At 37.5% G+C, this 16,670-nt stretch overlaps 1 protein-coding gene across 1 annotated transcript in view; it reads right to left on the bottom strand.

Annotated features, from left to right (window-relative positions):
* The window catches only part of CUL5 (cullin 5), a 159,083-nt gene that overhangs the window by 128,394 nt on the left and 14,019 nt on the right, over nucleotides 1-16,670 (bottom strand). Inside the window, exon 2 of the mRNA XM_012659126.1 lies at nucleotides 6,952-7,061. Within this exon, the coding sequence (XP_012514580.1) occupies nucleotides 6,952-7,061 (110 nt within the window). The remainder of the gene's footprint in view (nucleotides 1-6,951; nucleotides 7,062-16,670) is intronic.

The following is a 16,670-nucleotide window of genomic DNA, read 5'->3' as shown; positions in this document are numbered from 1 at the left end:
AAGTGTTTTGAACAAAGATAACTTTTTCCAAAATGCTTGGACTTTTTTTGGCCACACATCATATACAGACTTAGTTTTACCTTGCAAAGAAATATTCAAGTCGTTTTGATTTGACATGGTATCACACAAAAATGCTTCATTCCTACAGAACTATAAAAATCTTCTTTCAATAATTCACATTGCTGATTCTGTTCTTCATAAAATTTAACTATCTGTTCTCGCAGACATAAAATTTTAGCTAGCACCTCTCCCTGCAATAGCCAACACGCTTTAGAATGATATGGCAAATTCACACTGAATACCTCATCTTTCAACTTTAGTATGTTATGAAACTGATGATGCTGTGCTGCATTTGCATGAATATACTTAACAATATTTATAACTTGTTGCCAAGTGTCACTTAAAATAGAAGCTTTAGCACAGAGATTTCACTGATGCAAGATACAATGAAAAGAAATGGGAGAGCATCTGGGTTTGTTCATACTTTTTTGATCTGTGCAATAAACTCTTCATGTTTTCCTGTCATGGAAGGTGCACAGTCTATACAGAGACACTCACTAAATTTACCAAATTCAGTCCAACTTCATGACATATGTCTTGAAAGTTTTTGAATGTATCTATTCCCCATATTCTGTTCACAAGAGTGCCCAAAGCCCAAAGCCAGTGACTCTTCGTAGCAAAGAAAATCTTGTTATGAGCCAAATGAAGTATAGAACCTGCGCTGAGTCAGTAGTATCAGTTGATTAATCCAAAACGATTGAACAATATATATTTTCCTTTTGAAGTATTGCATGAAGTCGTTAAATTGAAGGCTAATTCATGTTGCTCATCAGTTACAGTTCTCTTTGAAAGAGGCAGTTGTTAGTACTTTGAAATGTTATTGAGGTCTAAGCATCCTACAACTCTGACAATGCATTCTTTCACAATTTCTAAATCACTGAATGGCTTCCCTTTTTTTCCCAAATATATAAGCTACTTTATAAGTTGCTTCAGCGGCATTATTTCCAGGTCTTATTGCTGCTTGAAAGAATTGTCTTTATTTTTGCTTTTCATCTTTTAATTTCTGCATACAACCTTCCATGCTTCTCCCTCCAATTTAAAATATTAATATTTGTGGTCCTTATGAGTGTTATAATGCTGATAAACATTGAATTTCTTTAATGTTGATATTGTAGTATCACAAAGCAAACAAATCATCTTATCTTTAGGAGAAACAAGATAAAATTGCGACTCCCAATTTTCATTTAAAAATCTGTTTTCTTCTTCAGCATTCTCTTGGTCTTGACATAATGGGCTGTTAGGCAGACAGAATTAAAAAATACTGTCGAGCTGTGCAACAAATTCCATCTCAGACAGAGAAACACAGTGCACCGTTGTCAAAAGCTGATAATAGACTGGCATACTCGACCCCCATAAAGTCTTGCCAACAGCCTCAGTGGCGCCGGTCAGATGGGGGAAGTTAGAACTAAATCATGAGTGTAGCAGCCCTGATTAAGCACTTATGATTTACTAATGTTCTAATTGTGCCTATCAATCTAGGAGGATTATTTCGTTGAAACTTACTTTATTCTTTGGTATCTTAAATACATTCATTTTAAAAATAAAATAAAAATATAAAAGATAAACAAAAATGCATTAATAAAAATAAAATAATTTGTTCTGTAAAATTTGGATTCAGTCATAGGCCGCATTTGAGGACCTAGAAGGCCACATGTAACCTTATGGCTGCAGGTTCCCCACCCCCTACTCCATGTCCCTTTTCTGTCAGAAGTACTTAGAGAACAAGCGTTATGCTAGATGATAAATCATATCAACACAGACTGACAAAAATAACAACAAAAAAATCCCCACCACACTCAACATATTATTCATGAAATAGTTTAATCAGATAATTTAAGAAAAACTTAATGTATACATGAATGCTATAAAGCTTTAAAAAGCCACAGCTGTTTCTTATTGCATTTTAATTTCTCAAAGAGGAGAATTATAAATATAACTGATCTGATGCAAGTTCTATGTTATGTAGGAAATTAGAATATTTTCTATGTGATAAAGCGAGAAAATGAGCATTAACAGCTCAATACACATAGGTTATGCAATCACACATCTACAATTCAGTGATATAGTATTTTACTGGTGTGCTGAAAAAAAGTTATTATAGCAGGCCTGAGACTGCTGCTATACTTAGAAAGACCTGTTTGCAAGGCTGGCCCTTGGCTGGCATCTGGGAATCTGGATTTTGGGAGGATTCTCACCATTTCTTGATAAGAATGGCTTGCTATACCTAAACTGTCTATACAAAGAGTGTGATTTTTTTTTTTTTTTTCATCCTGAGGACTTGAGTATCCTGAGGACATTGATCTTGAGTATCCTGAGGACATTCAACCAACACTGTGATTTATACTGAACACTTGCTTTCCTTTTGGGAGTCTGGAATTTTGGTATGTGTCAGGTATAACGTGCTTATGCGACCAGCCCCCAATAAAAACCTTGGGCACTAAGTGTCTAATGAGCTTCCCTGGCAGACAAGATTTATGTATTGTCACAATTAGTTGCTGGAGGAATTAAGCTCATCCTATGTGACTCCTCTGGGAGAGAACATTTAGAAGCTTGTATATGGTTTCCCCCTGGACCTTGGCACACGTATCTTTTCTCTTTGTTGACTTCCCTTTGCATCTTTCCCTGTAACAAATCATAGCCATGAATATAACTATATGGTGAGTCTAATGGGTCTTCCTTGCAATCACCGAACGTAAGGGTGATGTTGGGACTGCTGATACCATTGGTGTCAGTGTCATAAGAGGGATTCATGAGGAAGGAAGAAGCAGTAGGATGAGAAACGCTGGTATAAAATCATTCATAGTATGAAACAGCAGTTGAGCTGTCTGCTGAAATTACATGTCTTTCAAATTACCTATGAAACCTGAAAATGATAGCCAACTCTCCTGGGATTAGAACTATCTCATTCCCCAGGCTATTTCTGGCCATGTTGACTAAAGAGAGGAGAGAAAAAGCATAGCATAAATATCCTTGGCTTTTGTTCTCACCTCCAGGTGGGAGAGAAAAGGCCCACAAGTTCCCAAAGGTGAGTTTTGGGTGGATCAAAAATGTTAAAAGTTTGTACTTCTCTCTCCTCTAAATATGAAAAAGTAATAGCTAAATCAGAGCCCAGGGCTGGAGCAAAGCTTTAGATAAACTAGGGGAGAAAAGGGAATAGGGGGAGAGAACCATTGCAGCTGTTTCTTCAGCCTAGCTGCAGCTACTACAGTAGTCCCTCCCTAACCCCTACATTCCAGTCAGGATTTCCCAACAGTTGTAATGTTAATCTTATAAATACTGAATTTATTGCTAGAGGCGTGATTAAATTGAAAATAAGACCAAAAAAAGTAGGGGGTGGTGTTTAAAACATGGCTTTGTATTTTGCAGCTATTGCATCTAGATGTATGATAAACAGTGATATAACATGTTATATGCTGGTCATTTCATAAATGCTAGAGGTATTATCTCAATCAGGTAAACTAGACAGAATCTTACTTTTTTCTGCTGATGAAGGGATTGAAATTTAAACTCTTTTGAGTACTGCGAACAGAGTTAAGTCTCCATAATCAATGATGTTTGATTTTTACCTACTGGTGCCTCTGGAAAAAGGGAGACAACATGAAAACAAAGGAAATCTGCTAGAAATATACTTTTAGAATTCTAAAGCAGTTTTTCACTGCTACTGAGCTCTTGTGAAATCAGATGTCTGACCCTTAGAGGCTGATGATTTTTCAGCCTGATGTGTGTATTTTTGAGCAGATCAATTTGGATTGTAAGACTGACAAGATAAATAGGGCTTAGGCCAGTCTTGATTGTCACTTGGACTTGCAACATAACAGTGAGGCTTGCAGCATCTTAGCTTTGCTGCTGCCAAAGAAGACACTAACTTTTTTGGAATAGTGAATTCAGAGATCTTAATTTCCTGGATCTCACAGTATCAGGTTTCTAGCTCAAACCTGACACTGTCTGCTACTAGGCTATTTCAACCTCAACACAAGCTGTGCAGAACTGAAAGCAGGCATATGCTTAATAAACAGGACTTTGCCTCAAAGACTACTGAAAATTTAAAAGACATGTTTCTGTGGAGCCATAAACTATGAAAACATCATGGATTCTGGCTGGACCATCTCAACAATTTCAGAAGCTCACAGAAAAAGGTTTATTCTCTGATGGGACCATCTGAAATCAAGCTGCTGATTGGTCTTATATATGTGATATGGATACTAACTGCATTCCTAACTTGTGGTTCCTGCCAAAAGATGCAAGTTGTAAGATAGCACATCACAAAGTGTAATCCCTTAACTCAGTCCTTACAGACTGAACTTTGACTCCTCAAGATGTCTCATTGCATTTGGCTTTCTGGATTAGTTACAGTTTACAACAACAGATTAATAACCTGGCTTTATTTCTCTCACCTTCCTCTCACCCCTCTTGGCACAAGCATCTTAGTAAGACAATTTGGTTATTAAATGCAGCTGCCCCCAGAAAGAAACTGATTTTTTTTCTAGGCTACTCACTAGATAATTGATCAGGACAAAACAGCTGGGAGGTAACATAAACCCATTTTGAAAAGTTCTGAAAATTCAGGATTTTGTCCTAACCAATTCCTAACCATGATTATGCCTTTTAATTAAGTTGTATAAAAATGTTTTTCTGGAAAGAAATGCTTTTGTTCTCCTGTAGGTCTGGATGATGAAGAAAAAATGAAGTTTTCATTACTGAATGGGATACACTGATTTTCACATACAGTTTTGTTTCTTCGAGATGAGGTTTCACCACATTGCCCAGACTGGTCTCAAACTCTTGGGCTAAAGCAATCCTCCCACCTCAGCCTCCCAAGCAGCTGGGATTACAGTTGCAAGCCACTGCACCTAGCTGCTACACTAATTTTATAAGGGAAAAAAACAAAACCTATCACCTGGGAAGGCACAGGGAAGGAGGACATTAATGATTTTTGCTTTTCAGAACTAACCCTGAAAGCTTTTCCCTCTTCCTAAAGAGAATCTCTCAAGTGTTGCCTTTCCAAGCTGCTGTAATTTTATTTACTTATTTATTTTAAACAACTGGTAATCAATTTATTAAAACAGTTAACTTAAGCATCTGCAGTGGTGACCTCAACCTTTAACTTCTGGCTCAATACTGATGGAAGTAATCTGTTTAACGACCTTAGAAGGACTGTGCAAGTCAATGAGTCGCTTGATGATTCTCATCTGGAAGTGATCCCAAGTCTTAGAACCTTCACCACAAGGTAGTTTTCTTGTAGTGATTCTCAAAGTCTTGATAGACATCCAAACTGGTCCTTTTACTTTGAGATTCTTTTCCTTTGTGCCTCTGATCAAGTCAGCACACACCTTCTCCAGGGATTTTATGTTGCTGCTGGTTAGTGTAATTCTAATTTGGTGAATTGCCACCTCTGGCTCCACGGGTGTTTTTCCTGTGATCTTTAAAAGCGATGGCTGCGGCTGACCTGTTCCTCAGTGAAAGCAAACAGCACTAAGTCAGGAGCAGAAGGAGGCAGGCACACCACGCTTCTGCTGCATCTGCGACCGTCTCTTCCTCCAAAAGCACAAGTACTTTTAAACCAAACTGACTGCCAAGCTTACCATCACACCTAATGGCACTATGAGACAGCAGGGAACAGCTCCAGCTTCTTCATTTCCCATACAGAAAACCTCCAGATATCATTCACACTAGTGAAACAAATGAACACGTGTGATGGATAAGCAAAACTGTTTGGAACTAACTGCCTTAAGGCAGTCCATCTGAAACCAAGGCCTGAAATGAATTAACTGGACTAGATTGGGAACCCTAGAATGAAAGGCCCCATGGTAGGAGGCGACACACAGGAAAACCTGTAATATCTGACTAATGTATACGTGGCTTGGGGTATCCTAACAATTTTAAACTCTTTGTTTCCAGGGGTTCCACATATGCCCTCTGGGATTATATTTGTGTACGTACCCTATCACGACACTGCCTCAATCCCAGAAGGCTTTCAGGTCTGCTTCAACTTAACTGGCCTTAGCTGTGCTGTTCTGAGTTTACACTTGAGGCCATACTAAAAAAGGTTCATACAGAAACTGAAGGAGAAAGCCCCTTGGTTTTCTAAGGTAAACCTTATGGTAAAAGGGATTTGTTTTAGCTAGCTAAATCCAAGGCATAACTGAGATCAATACTACAGATCAGTCTTGTCCTGCTGCATAGGGGGTGGGGGGTGGGCATACTGACAACACTTTTGCTGTAAAGACATTTTGGTCAAAGGCCAAGACTTAACACAGCAGACCTGAGACTGCATTCCTTAGAAAAGCCTGCTTGTAAGGTTAGCTCTTGGCTGGTAACTTAGAACTTGAACAGTCATTTCCTACACTTACATAAAACTTTCCAGAAATGACAAAAGTGGCTCACTATACCTAAACTGTTTATACAAACAATGCGGTTTATACTGATTTTGGTACATGCCAGGCGGAGACTGCCTATATGAGCATCCCCCATAAAAACCCTGGACACTGAGTCTCTACGAGCTTCCCTGGTAAACACCACATCACACATGTTGTCAATCTTTTTGCTGGAAAAATTAAGTGTGTCCTGTGTGATTCCCCTGGGTGAGGACTCTTGGAAGCTTGTGCTTATATTTTCCCAAACTTTACCCCAGGTGCCTTTTCCCTTTGCTGATTTTGCTATGTATCCTTTCACTGTAATATAGCATAGCTGTGAGTATCACTCTATGTTCAGTCCTGGGAGTCCCCTAGCAAATCACGGAACCTGGGGGATGTCTTGGGGACCCAACACCACACTAGTAGGAATTTTTAATAGGTAAACAGACCAATACACAGTTGTACATTCCATTTGGGTACAGAAAAACATCACCAAAATTTCCTTTATGTTAGCAAACAGAATTAATGGATTACTTACGAAAAGAGATCAAACCACTGCTGTTTTGTAACAGATTCCTGGCGTAAAAGCTTCAAAACAATCGGGCGCATGAAATCCCATTTGTCTTCAAACTGAAGAGAACCTTTATTCTTAAAAAAAAAAAAAAGGATAAAGGTGGTTTAATTTAAATGCAGTTAAATCAAAAGTGTCCTATAATTTTTATCTTTTAAGGGATAGCTCAAGAAATGCAAGGCTCAAATTTGAAAGAACCAGTTTTCCATAATAGAATCCCTACAGGCTTAATCTGTTACTAAGGAATCACAGGAAGACAGCTATAAAAGAGAAAAATTAATTGTCTAAAAGTGTGTAGTGAAGAATTTGGTCTTGCCCAAAGAGAAGGTCTGGCCTTTCCTCTTTACTTCTGGTAGGTAATCTCTGGGCACTTGGAATGTTACGTATGGTAAGTGTGCCTTTGCCTGGTGGCCTTGGATCACACTGGATAGGCTAACTATGTGATTTAAGGAGGGGACTGGCCGTGCCGGTATCATCTTAGGGTTGGGGCTGGCCAATCAGAAAGACCAACAATGTGACTTGGAGTGGGGGGCTTTCGATCATGCAATGTCAGTCAGCCTGAAGACTAAAATTATCCATGTGAGCAATTAATCAATCACGCCTATTTGAAAAGCCTCCATAAAAACTCCAGACAGTGAAAGTTGGATGAGCTTCCCTGTTTGGTAGTTCTCGTGCATACTGTCACACATTGATGCCAGGAGTGAAATGTGTCCTGACTACACAGGGAGAGGACAAGAGAAGCTCTGTATTTGGAACCCTCCTAGACTCTGCCCTATGTGAGTCTCTTCCTTTGGCTGACCTTACTCTGAATCTTTTCCCATAACAAATCATAACTACGAGTACAACAGTTTTCACTAAATTCTATAAAACTTTCTAATGAATTATCACACCTGAGAGTAGTTTTAGGAACCCCTCAAACTTGCAGTTGGTGTCAGAAGTGAGAGTGGTCTTATGCGGAGACTGTATCCTCTAAATTTTGCAGTTGTCCTAAACTCATCACAAAAAGTATATTTGAAATCTACATAAACTTTGAAAACTGAGGGGAAAAAAACATGGAAAGATAATTAGCCCAGCATGGTAGCATGTGCCTATAGTCCCAGCAATTCAGGAGGCTGAGGCAGGAAGATCACTTGAGCCCAGGAATTCAAGGTTACACTGGTCAGCTGTGATTGACCCACTGCACTTCAACCTGGGCAAAAGAGCCTAGAGACCCCGTCTCAAACAAAAACAAAACCAAAAACAACATGGAAAGACAGCCATCTCATTTTATAATGCTAACAAAACCCTGACACCAAACTGCTGAGAACAGCACAAGAAATGGAAACCAGAGAATATAGATGCAAAAATCTAAATAAATATTAGCAAATCAAAATGGCATATCCAAACAATGATACCTCATAATCATATACAGTTTATCCCAGGAATGTGAAAGTGGTTCAACATTAGGGGGAAAAAATCATCAATTACACTACCAAAAAGAAAAAGAGAGAGACCTCCATATATGTTAGTTATTAGTAGTATTCCTTTTCAAGTTAAGCATGGCATGTGATTTATTTGGGCCAATAAATTTCAACAAAAGTCATTAATTTTCTAATATACCAGCACCAATCACCCCCTGAAATTCATGATTGCTTTTACTATATAACTGTTGTTGAGGGTGTTGCTCACTTCCATCACAGGTTCTTAACCTAAGGTTTGTGCATGTATTGCCTACGCAGATCTGCAAATTTCCTGAAATTATAACCCTGAAATAGTTTCTCAACATATGGTCTGACAGCAACTTACACCAAAATCACCTGGGATGGTGATTACACATATAGATTCCTAAAATCTACCTCAGGCCTACTGGGTCAGAATCTCTTGGAGTTAGTTCACAATCTGCATGCATATCAAATTTATGATAAAACTACATAAAAATGTTAGAGGGGCTATAACCCAAAAATGATTAAGAACCATGGACTAACATCATACTCTTGTGAATCCTGCTTACATCAACACAGTTCATTCTAAAAGTTATTATACTATCTTGCCCCAAGTGTCTGCTTCTATCACACAATATTCTAAGGACCTACGGGAAATATCCACTCAGAATTTAGTAACAGGATTAGCTATGCTTCTCTCTTGAACAGCTAGTTTGTTTTTACCTTATGGACTTAAATGAATCATGTAGGTAACTTTGCTTTCCTGTTAGTATTGGCTAATGAAAAATTAAGGGTCATATTTGTGATCCTGTGGCATATATACTTTGTGTACTTACCTTATGCCTGGCTTTGCATTACTTTTCTACTTTTATTATTTTCCTGTAACCCTCATTTATTCTTTTATTAACACTTTTCCTTCTGAGGAAAAGGTATGCAAATAAACAAATATGAAAGAACTATGGAAAGAACATGCAAGTTTTTTCTTAACTATGGTATGGAAAATCAGAATACAGAATACCCTCTTAACAAGGATACTTTCTAATTTCAACTAAGTCTATTTCCATAAGCACTTTTGGCAATTTATAAAATTAAACATAGTATTTTAAGTCCTGCAATTAAAAATCAAAAAAGTACATAGACCTAGAGGAGCTAAGTACTTAAGATAAATACTGGTTAGGCTCTGAAATCTAATAGATATAGCTAAACAACAGGAAACACATTTATGTTCTCCTGTCTGATGAAACATACAAGATTAACTACAGAAACATTTTCCCCTAATACTCAATTTAAACAGGAATTTAATAATTGAATATTTTCTACTAAACTTTTAAAATAGATTCCAAAAATGATGCTCAAGCAGTTCTTTGATCTATTCTCTATTAAATCAAAGAGCATATCATTAAATCATAACTAAGCAGCAGGACACCAAATGCACTATCTACAAAAGAGAATGCCTTATTAATAAGCAAAGGAATCTTCAAATTATGAACCCTGATTTATGAATTTTCCACTAACTGAAAGCTGCCTCATCTCTATTAACCTGCTACAAAGGCTCTTCTTCAATTCTTTTCATTATTACTCAGAATAGCAAGTAGGCTGGACTCACCAGTGGCTAACAGGTCTGGGATTATCTCATCCACTGGCTCTTTTTCACCAAGAAGAGTTCGACATTTGCCATATCCCTGCCCTTTTATTCTTCCTTCTGTATGGCACAACCAATCCCCTCCCTTGTCTTCTCAAACACACAAATCGGTCATTGGGAAGTCAATGGGGAGTTGGCAATGGGGGAATATTTAGGGGAAAAGTATTCTAAAGCAGAGGAAGCAGACAATGCAAAGATCATAAGGTAGGAGCATGCTTAATGTACTCAAGGTAGAGCAAAGTAAAGAAAGAGGACAGAGCAGATAAGGTCAGGGAAGTAACTTATCTTACTGGACCTTACTGAGTTGGATATTGTAGGACCTTCAAGGCCATTATGAAAACTTTGGCTTCCAATGTGAGATAGCCATTAAAAGACTGTGAGCAAGAAGTGCCATGATCTGATTTACATTTTAAAATCTCCCTGATTACTATGTTGAGAATACATTTTAAGGGTCAAGGATTAAAGCTGGGTGTAGGATTGGAATGCACTGCTGATGACATGGACTGAGATGATAGCAATGCGAGTTGAAGGCAGTGAGAAGTGGTTAGATTTTAGATGTTTTAAAGATGGCGCTAACGGGATTTCCTGACAGTAAGCATCTGGGATATGAGAAAAAGGAGTAAAGCATGACTTTAAGGCTTTTGTCCAAGAAGTACGGCATTACATCATCAACTAGAATGGAAAAGCTTGAACAGGCTTAAGAAGGAAAGCTTGTGAGATCAGTTTTAGATATATAACATTTGACATATCCATTAGACATTCATGTGAAGATGCTGAATAGACAGCTCAATACTCAAATCTAGAATTTAAAAGGTCTGGTAAAAAAATACAAATTGGGAAGTCATCAGAATACAGATGGGTTTTAAAAGCTGTTACTGGATGAGATCACTGTGAGAGTGGATCTAAATAGAGAAAAGGCCCCAGGCCTGAGTTCTTACACATCCAACATTAAGAGATAGAGAAAAGAGGAAGAACCAGCAAAGGATGCTGGTGGAGGGTAGATGTGGTACAACTCTGAGAAGTTCATTTTTTATTGCTTCAATTTCTCAGTGATGTGGAAATAAACACAATCCCTGGGAAGACTGGGGAGGAGATGCTGGAATTTTGAAAGAAAAAAATGTGAAATTGACATCTAGGAAAGTGGAGGAATAAATGACTATGGAAGTGCAGCATTACTGGGCTCACTTGTAGCTTGTGGTCATGAATTTAAAGTGAAAATAGCATGGTTGCATCTTTTCCTCCAGTGACATTCAGGTGCACAGGTGCTGGCACTGAAAGGTAAACAGATAGATTTAACCAGGGTTGTGGTTTTCCCAAATAATACAAGAGAGGGGAAAGGGAGTCAAAAGTGTATTGAAGGGAATAGATTATAATGATCAAAGAGAGAATTTATGCTGGGTAAGGAGGAGAAAATGGACATCAAAATGATGAGACAGAGACGTCTGTTTCCAACCATGATGGAATAACAAGAACCAGATTTCCCCTCTTGCCTAAACAACTAGAAAGCTAAAAGGCAGTGCAGGACAGTGCTTCCTGAGAAAAGAAAAACAAATGAGGTGAGCTCTACAAATGCCCAAACATACTGCCTATAGAGTGTTTCCAGGCCTCATCACAAGGAAAAGAACCCAAACAGAGCCTGGTAGTTTCACTAAGTTTAAGTAAGAGACAGAGTTCAGGGCCAGGCACGGTGGCTCACGCCTGTAATCCTAGCACTCTGGGAGGCCAAGGCAAAAGGATTGCTTGAGCTCAAGAGTTCGAGACCAGCCTGAGCAAGAGCAAGACCCCATCTCTACCAAAAATAGAAAAATTAGCCAGGTGTGGTGGCGTGCGCCTGTAGTCCCAGCTACTCAGGAAGCTGAGGCAGGAGGATCTCTTGAGCCTAGGAGTTTGAGGTTGCAGTGAGCTATGATGACACCACTGCATTCTACCTGGGGCGACAGAGCAAGACTCTGTCTTAAATAAATAAAGAAATAAACAGACAGCAGACAGAGTTTGGAGTGGCTGAGGTGACTAGAATTTGTGGTGCAGAGAAAAAGGGGAGCTCTAGAGACCTGTAAAGGGGGTCCCCTTGAGCCTTTGGCTGAGTACTGACCTGTATCTGTATGTGAGAAAACTATACAAAGACAAGGGAAAGAACCATTAGAAAGCAGTAGGCAGAACAATCAGCAGAGCACACACAGGGCTAGAAATAGTTTGTGTTGTCACCAGCTAGAGTGGAAACACTCCTTAAAGTGCCAGGCATTGGGCCGAGTCCTCAGAAAGGTATCGAGTCTACAGTGGAGCCAAAGTAGCCCAACTCTAAATGTTATTCTGGATGCACTCTAATAAAATTAAAGGTAAACTTCAAAAGGATCAAACTGACTTCAAGTCACCTAGCTGCATCACATCTAAACCCTAAAATATTTAAAGAAAATTTTAAAAATCAAGCCCCCAAAACATAAAACTCAGAACATCTAACATCTAATCAAAAACTACCAAGCACTCAAAGGCAAAGAAACATCAAAATATAACCCATCATCAAGAGAAAAAAAAAACATCAAAAGAAACTGACCCAAAAATGAACAGGTGATATATTCAGTACAAGATCATTAAATCCATTATTATACATAAATATACTCCACATGATCAAAAGGCTAGAGGAAGGCATGAATATCATAGAAACCAAAGATTTAAAAAATCAGCGAGCTGTGGAACATCAAATGATCTAACTGCATATAACTGGACTCTTGTGGTGAGGGTGCAGAGAATATTTGAAGAAAAAAAGGCAAAAATGTTTCCTAATTTGATGAACACTATAAACTCACAGATCTAAGACATTAAACAGTAAGGTGGTACAATCAGTGAATTGAAGGACCTAGTACTGGAAGTGGATTGTTGTAATAAAAGCACTAGAAAGAGTGAGAAAGACAGGAGGGGGTGATCAGAGTAGGATGCTTAAAACTGAGATTATGGAAGGGTAGAATTTAGCAAAAATTTCTCTCATTATATTTTTATTGTTTTGTTTAATCATCCCATTGTGAGATTTTCTATTATTTTTTTCATTACTAATATGTGGCAGTTGGCTAATTTGAGGTTATACAGCCCAATAAATTTTGTAGATGTGATACCTGTTGTACAAAAGAGTACTTTCTTTTGATTTTCTTTTCGAACGGTTTCCCTTATGCTTTCATGATATTTGTAAATAAATTTTAGTTCAGCATTTGTACCCTCTATTATTTAACTTCACTTCACTAGTACAGATTTATAAAAATCACTCCATCACTTTAAGCATTTTGCTTTGTAATATCTGATTGCTAGTTAATTGTGTTAGGTGCCGTATTGTTCTAAATACTTTACAAGCATGAATTCATTTAATCTTTATCACCTGTGCATTAGGTGATAGTATTATTCCCATTTTACAGATGGAAAAAACTATATACTGTAAAACCTGAGATTAAGTTAGATTATTTGCCTAAAGTTAGAGGCATTAAGTGGCAGAGCAGGAATCAAATCCGAGCAGGTTAGCTCTGCGAAAGCCACATTCTTAAATAACCCTCTGGTTCTTTCCTAGATGAGGAATAAAGGGACTTCTAATCTATGAGCCAGATCCAGTTCTTGGCTTAATTTCATCAGGTTTGTAAAATGTAAAAATCTATGATTATAAAAATTTAGTGGCAATTATCTAGAAACCTTAAGGTGGAAACATCACTACATGAAAGACATTACTTTTTAAACATGGTATGGGAAAAGGAGGAGGAGAAGGAAGAGGAGGACACTATTTTCCAAAAAGTTAACTATCTTTTTCCACTGAAATGAAAAATGCCATACTACACTCCTTTTAAACTTTTAGGTTCCTTATATAGAGAAAAAAAAATTTTTAAACAAATTCTGACAATGTTTAAATTTTTTGAAACCCAAACAACTAAATTTAATGAAAAAAACAAAAATAGTAGTACTAATGAAAGAGTTTAAACTTATTTTGAGTAGCTTCCTTGTCATTCATTTATTCATTCAGCAAACATTTGAGAGCCTACTGTACACCAGACACATAAATGAAAGGTGCTTAAGGAATTCACGTTCTGGTATAGTGTTTCATAAACTGCGGTCCATGGACTCTTAAAAGGCCCCAGGAGAAATTCTTAAGAAAGACTCAAACTATAAAAATAATTTTTAATGTTTTTGTTTTGAAAAATCCAATAAAATATAAATACAAGTAGAAACCTGGACTGCTTCTATGACCTGATAACCAAGCACTAACCATAAAGGGGAAAAATTAATAAACTGACTATATTAACATTAAGAACTTTAATTTGTTAAAAGATACCATTAAGGGCGCAAAAAGGCAACCCACAGAGTGGGAGAAGATATTTCTAATACGTATATGCAAGAAAGGCTCTTACCAGAATATGTAAAGCACTCCTAAAAAATCAATAAGAAAAGCAAAACAATTTCAAAACTTGCAAAAGACTTGAACAGACCTTTCATAAAGATGATATCTAAATAGCCAATAACCATATGAAAAGGTACCCATCATCATTAATCATAAGGGAAAGACATATCAAAACTACAATGAAGGCCGGGCGCGGTGGCTCATGCCTGTAATCCTAGCACTCTGGGAGGCTGAGGCGGGTGGATTGTTTGAGCTCAGGAGTTCGAGACCAGCCTGAGGAAGAGCGAGATCCCACCTCTACTAAAATTAGAAAGAAATTAATTAGACAACTAAAAATATATAGAAAAAATTAGCCGGGCATGGTGGCGCATGCCTGTAGTCCCAGCTACTCAGGAGGCTGAGGCAGAAGGATTGCTTGAGCCCTGGAGTTTGAGGTTGCTGTGAGCTAGGCTGACGCCACGGCACTCTAGCCTGGGCAACAGAGTGAGACTCTGTCTCAAAAAAAAAAAAAAAAAAAAAAACTACAATGAAATATCACCACCCACCACCAAAAAGGCTAAAACAGAAAAGAATGGCAATATCAAGTGTTCGAGAGAATGTACCAAACTCTCATCCCACTGGTCAGAGTGTAAACTGGTATGACTATTTTAGAAAACTATTTAGCAGTATCTATGAAAGCTAAACATATGCATATTACATGACCCAGAAATTTCACTCCTAGGTATACTTCCAACTGAAGTGCATACATGTGTCTGCCAAAAGATACATACAAGAAAGTTCATAGCAGCTTTATTCTCAATAATAAAAAACTGCAAACAACCCAAATGTCCATCAATAGTAGAATGAATAAATGATGGTTTATAACAGAATACTATATATAATAGCAATAAAAAAAATCAGTATGTAACACATAGATGAATCTCACAGGCACGATAATGAACAAAGAGGTCAGACACAAGAGTACATACTATGTTCATGAATAGGCAAAACCTACCTAAGATTATTAGAAGTTAGAATAGCTATTTCCTTGAGGAAGGGTTATAAGTTAGAGACTGGGACAGGATAAGAGAGAGGGGGCTTTACAGGTACTGTTATTCTATTTCTAGATCTCGATGCTGGTTATCAGAGGTATTTTACTTTAACAAAAATGCATCCAACTGTACATTGTGTGCATTTCTGTACACAGGCTATATTTTTTAAAGTTTACTTTTAAAACTGTCATGCTAATGTTGTTCATTTAAATCTCAAGTTTTTAGTGTTGTATTTAATTGGTAAATCTTTTTTTTCAATTGTAAAAGAATTCTGAGCTTAAAAATTTATAGCTAATTTTACATCTATACATATTAGGAATGTTATAATAGCTTCCTTCCTTTCTCCCCTCCATCTCTCCTTTCTGAATAATTTAGTCCAAAAGCCCGGTTCTCGCTGTCAGAGAAGGAAGTTACATATGTGGAAAAGGAAAAGGATAGAAAAACCCTGTGGTGTTGGATTGGAATTGGAAGGATGGGAATAAACTCATGGTTTTTAATAACACAGATATAAAAATATGTATAGGGGCGTGTGTGTGTGTGTGTCTATGTCTTACTTAGCTAAGTTCACTGAGAGGGCATGGAAGGAGCGATACCCCAGTAGCAATTAGTAGTCCTAGGATCCAGATCTTGGTTTCACAACGCCATACTCCACAAAAAGGGGTCCTGAGAGAAAATGCTAATTCCAATGTTGGGACAGAGATGATCCTGGAACATCTTTTTTGTGCCAGAAACAAGGAAAAATATTTGATCCAAGGAAAATAAATGATAGTAACATATTTTAACACACGACATAAAATAGTTCTTTGGATGGTGGGTGTGGGGGGGACAGGGTTAGCCAATGGCTATTGACATGATTATATTTAACTTCTAGAAAAATCATCTATAAATTCACTGAATGAAAAACTGAAAGAGAGTCAAGCAGGAGGCTAATGCAATAGTTTATATGAACAATAAATGATGAAACCCTAAACTAAAGCACTAAAACAGAAAGGAAGGTGCAAATGTAAAATGTTCAAGAAGTAGACTTTATAAGAACAGAATTATGACTTAGCCACTTACCAGCTGTGTGACCTTGAATAAGTAACATAAACTCTCTGTGCTTCCGTTGTATCTATGTAAAAAATGGGTTTAATAAAATGCCTATTTGAAAGGATTGTTGGAAGGATTTAATAATATATGTAAAATGTTCACAAAGTAGCTGGCATAAATATACACTGTATGTG

Source organism: Propithecus coquereli, unplaced genomic scaffold (genome assembly GCF_000956105.1).
Source record: "Propithecus coquereli isolate 6110/MARCELLA unplaced genomic scaffold, Pcoq_1.0 Scaffold6, whole genome shotgun sequence".
Lineage (NCBI taxonomy): Eukaryota > Metazoa > Chordata > Mammalia > Primates > Indriidae > Propithecus > Propithecus coquereli.
This window is presented reverse-complemented; position numbering and strand designations above follow the sequence as displayed.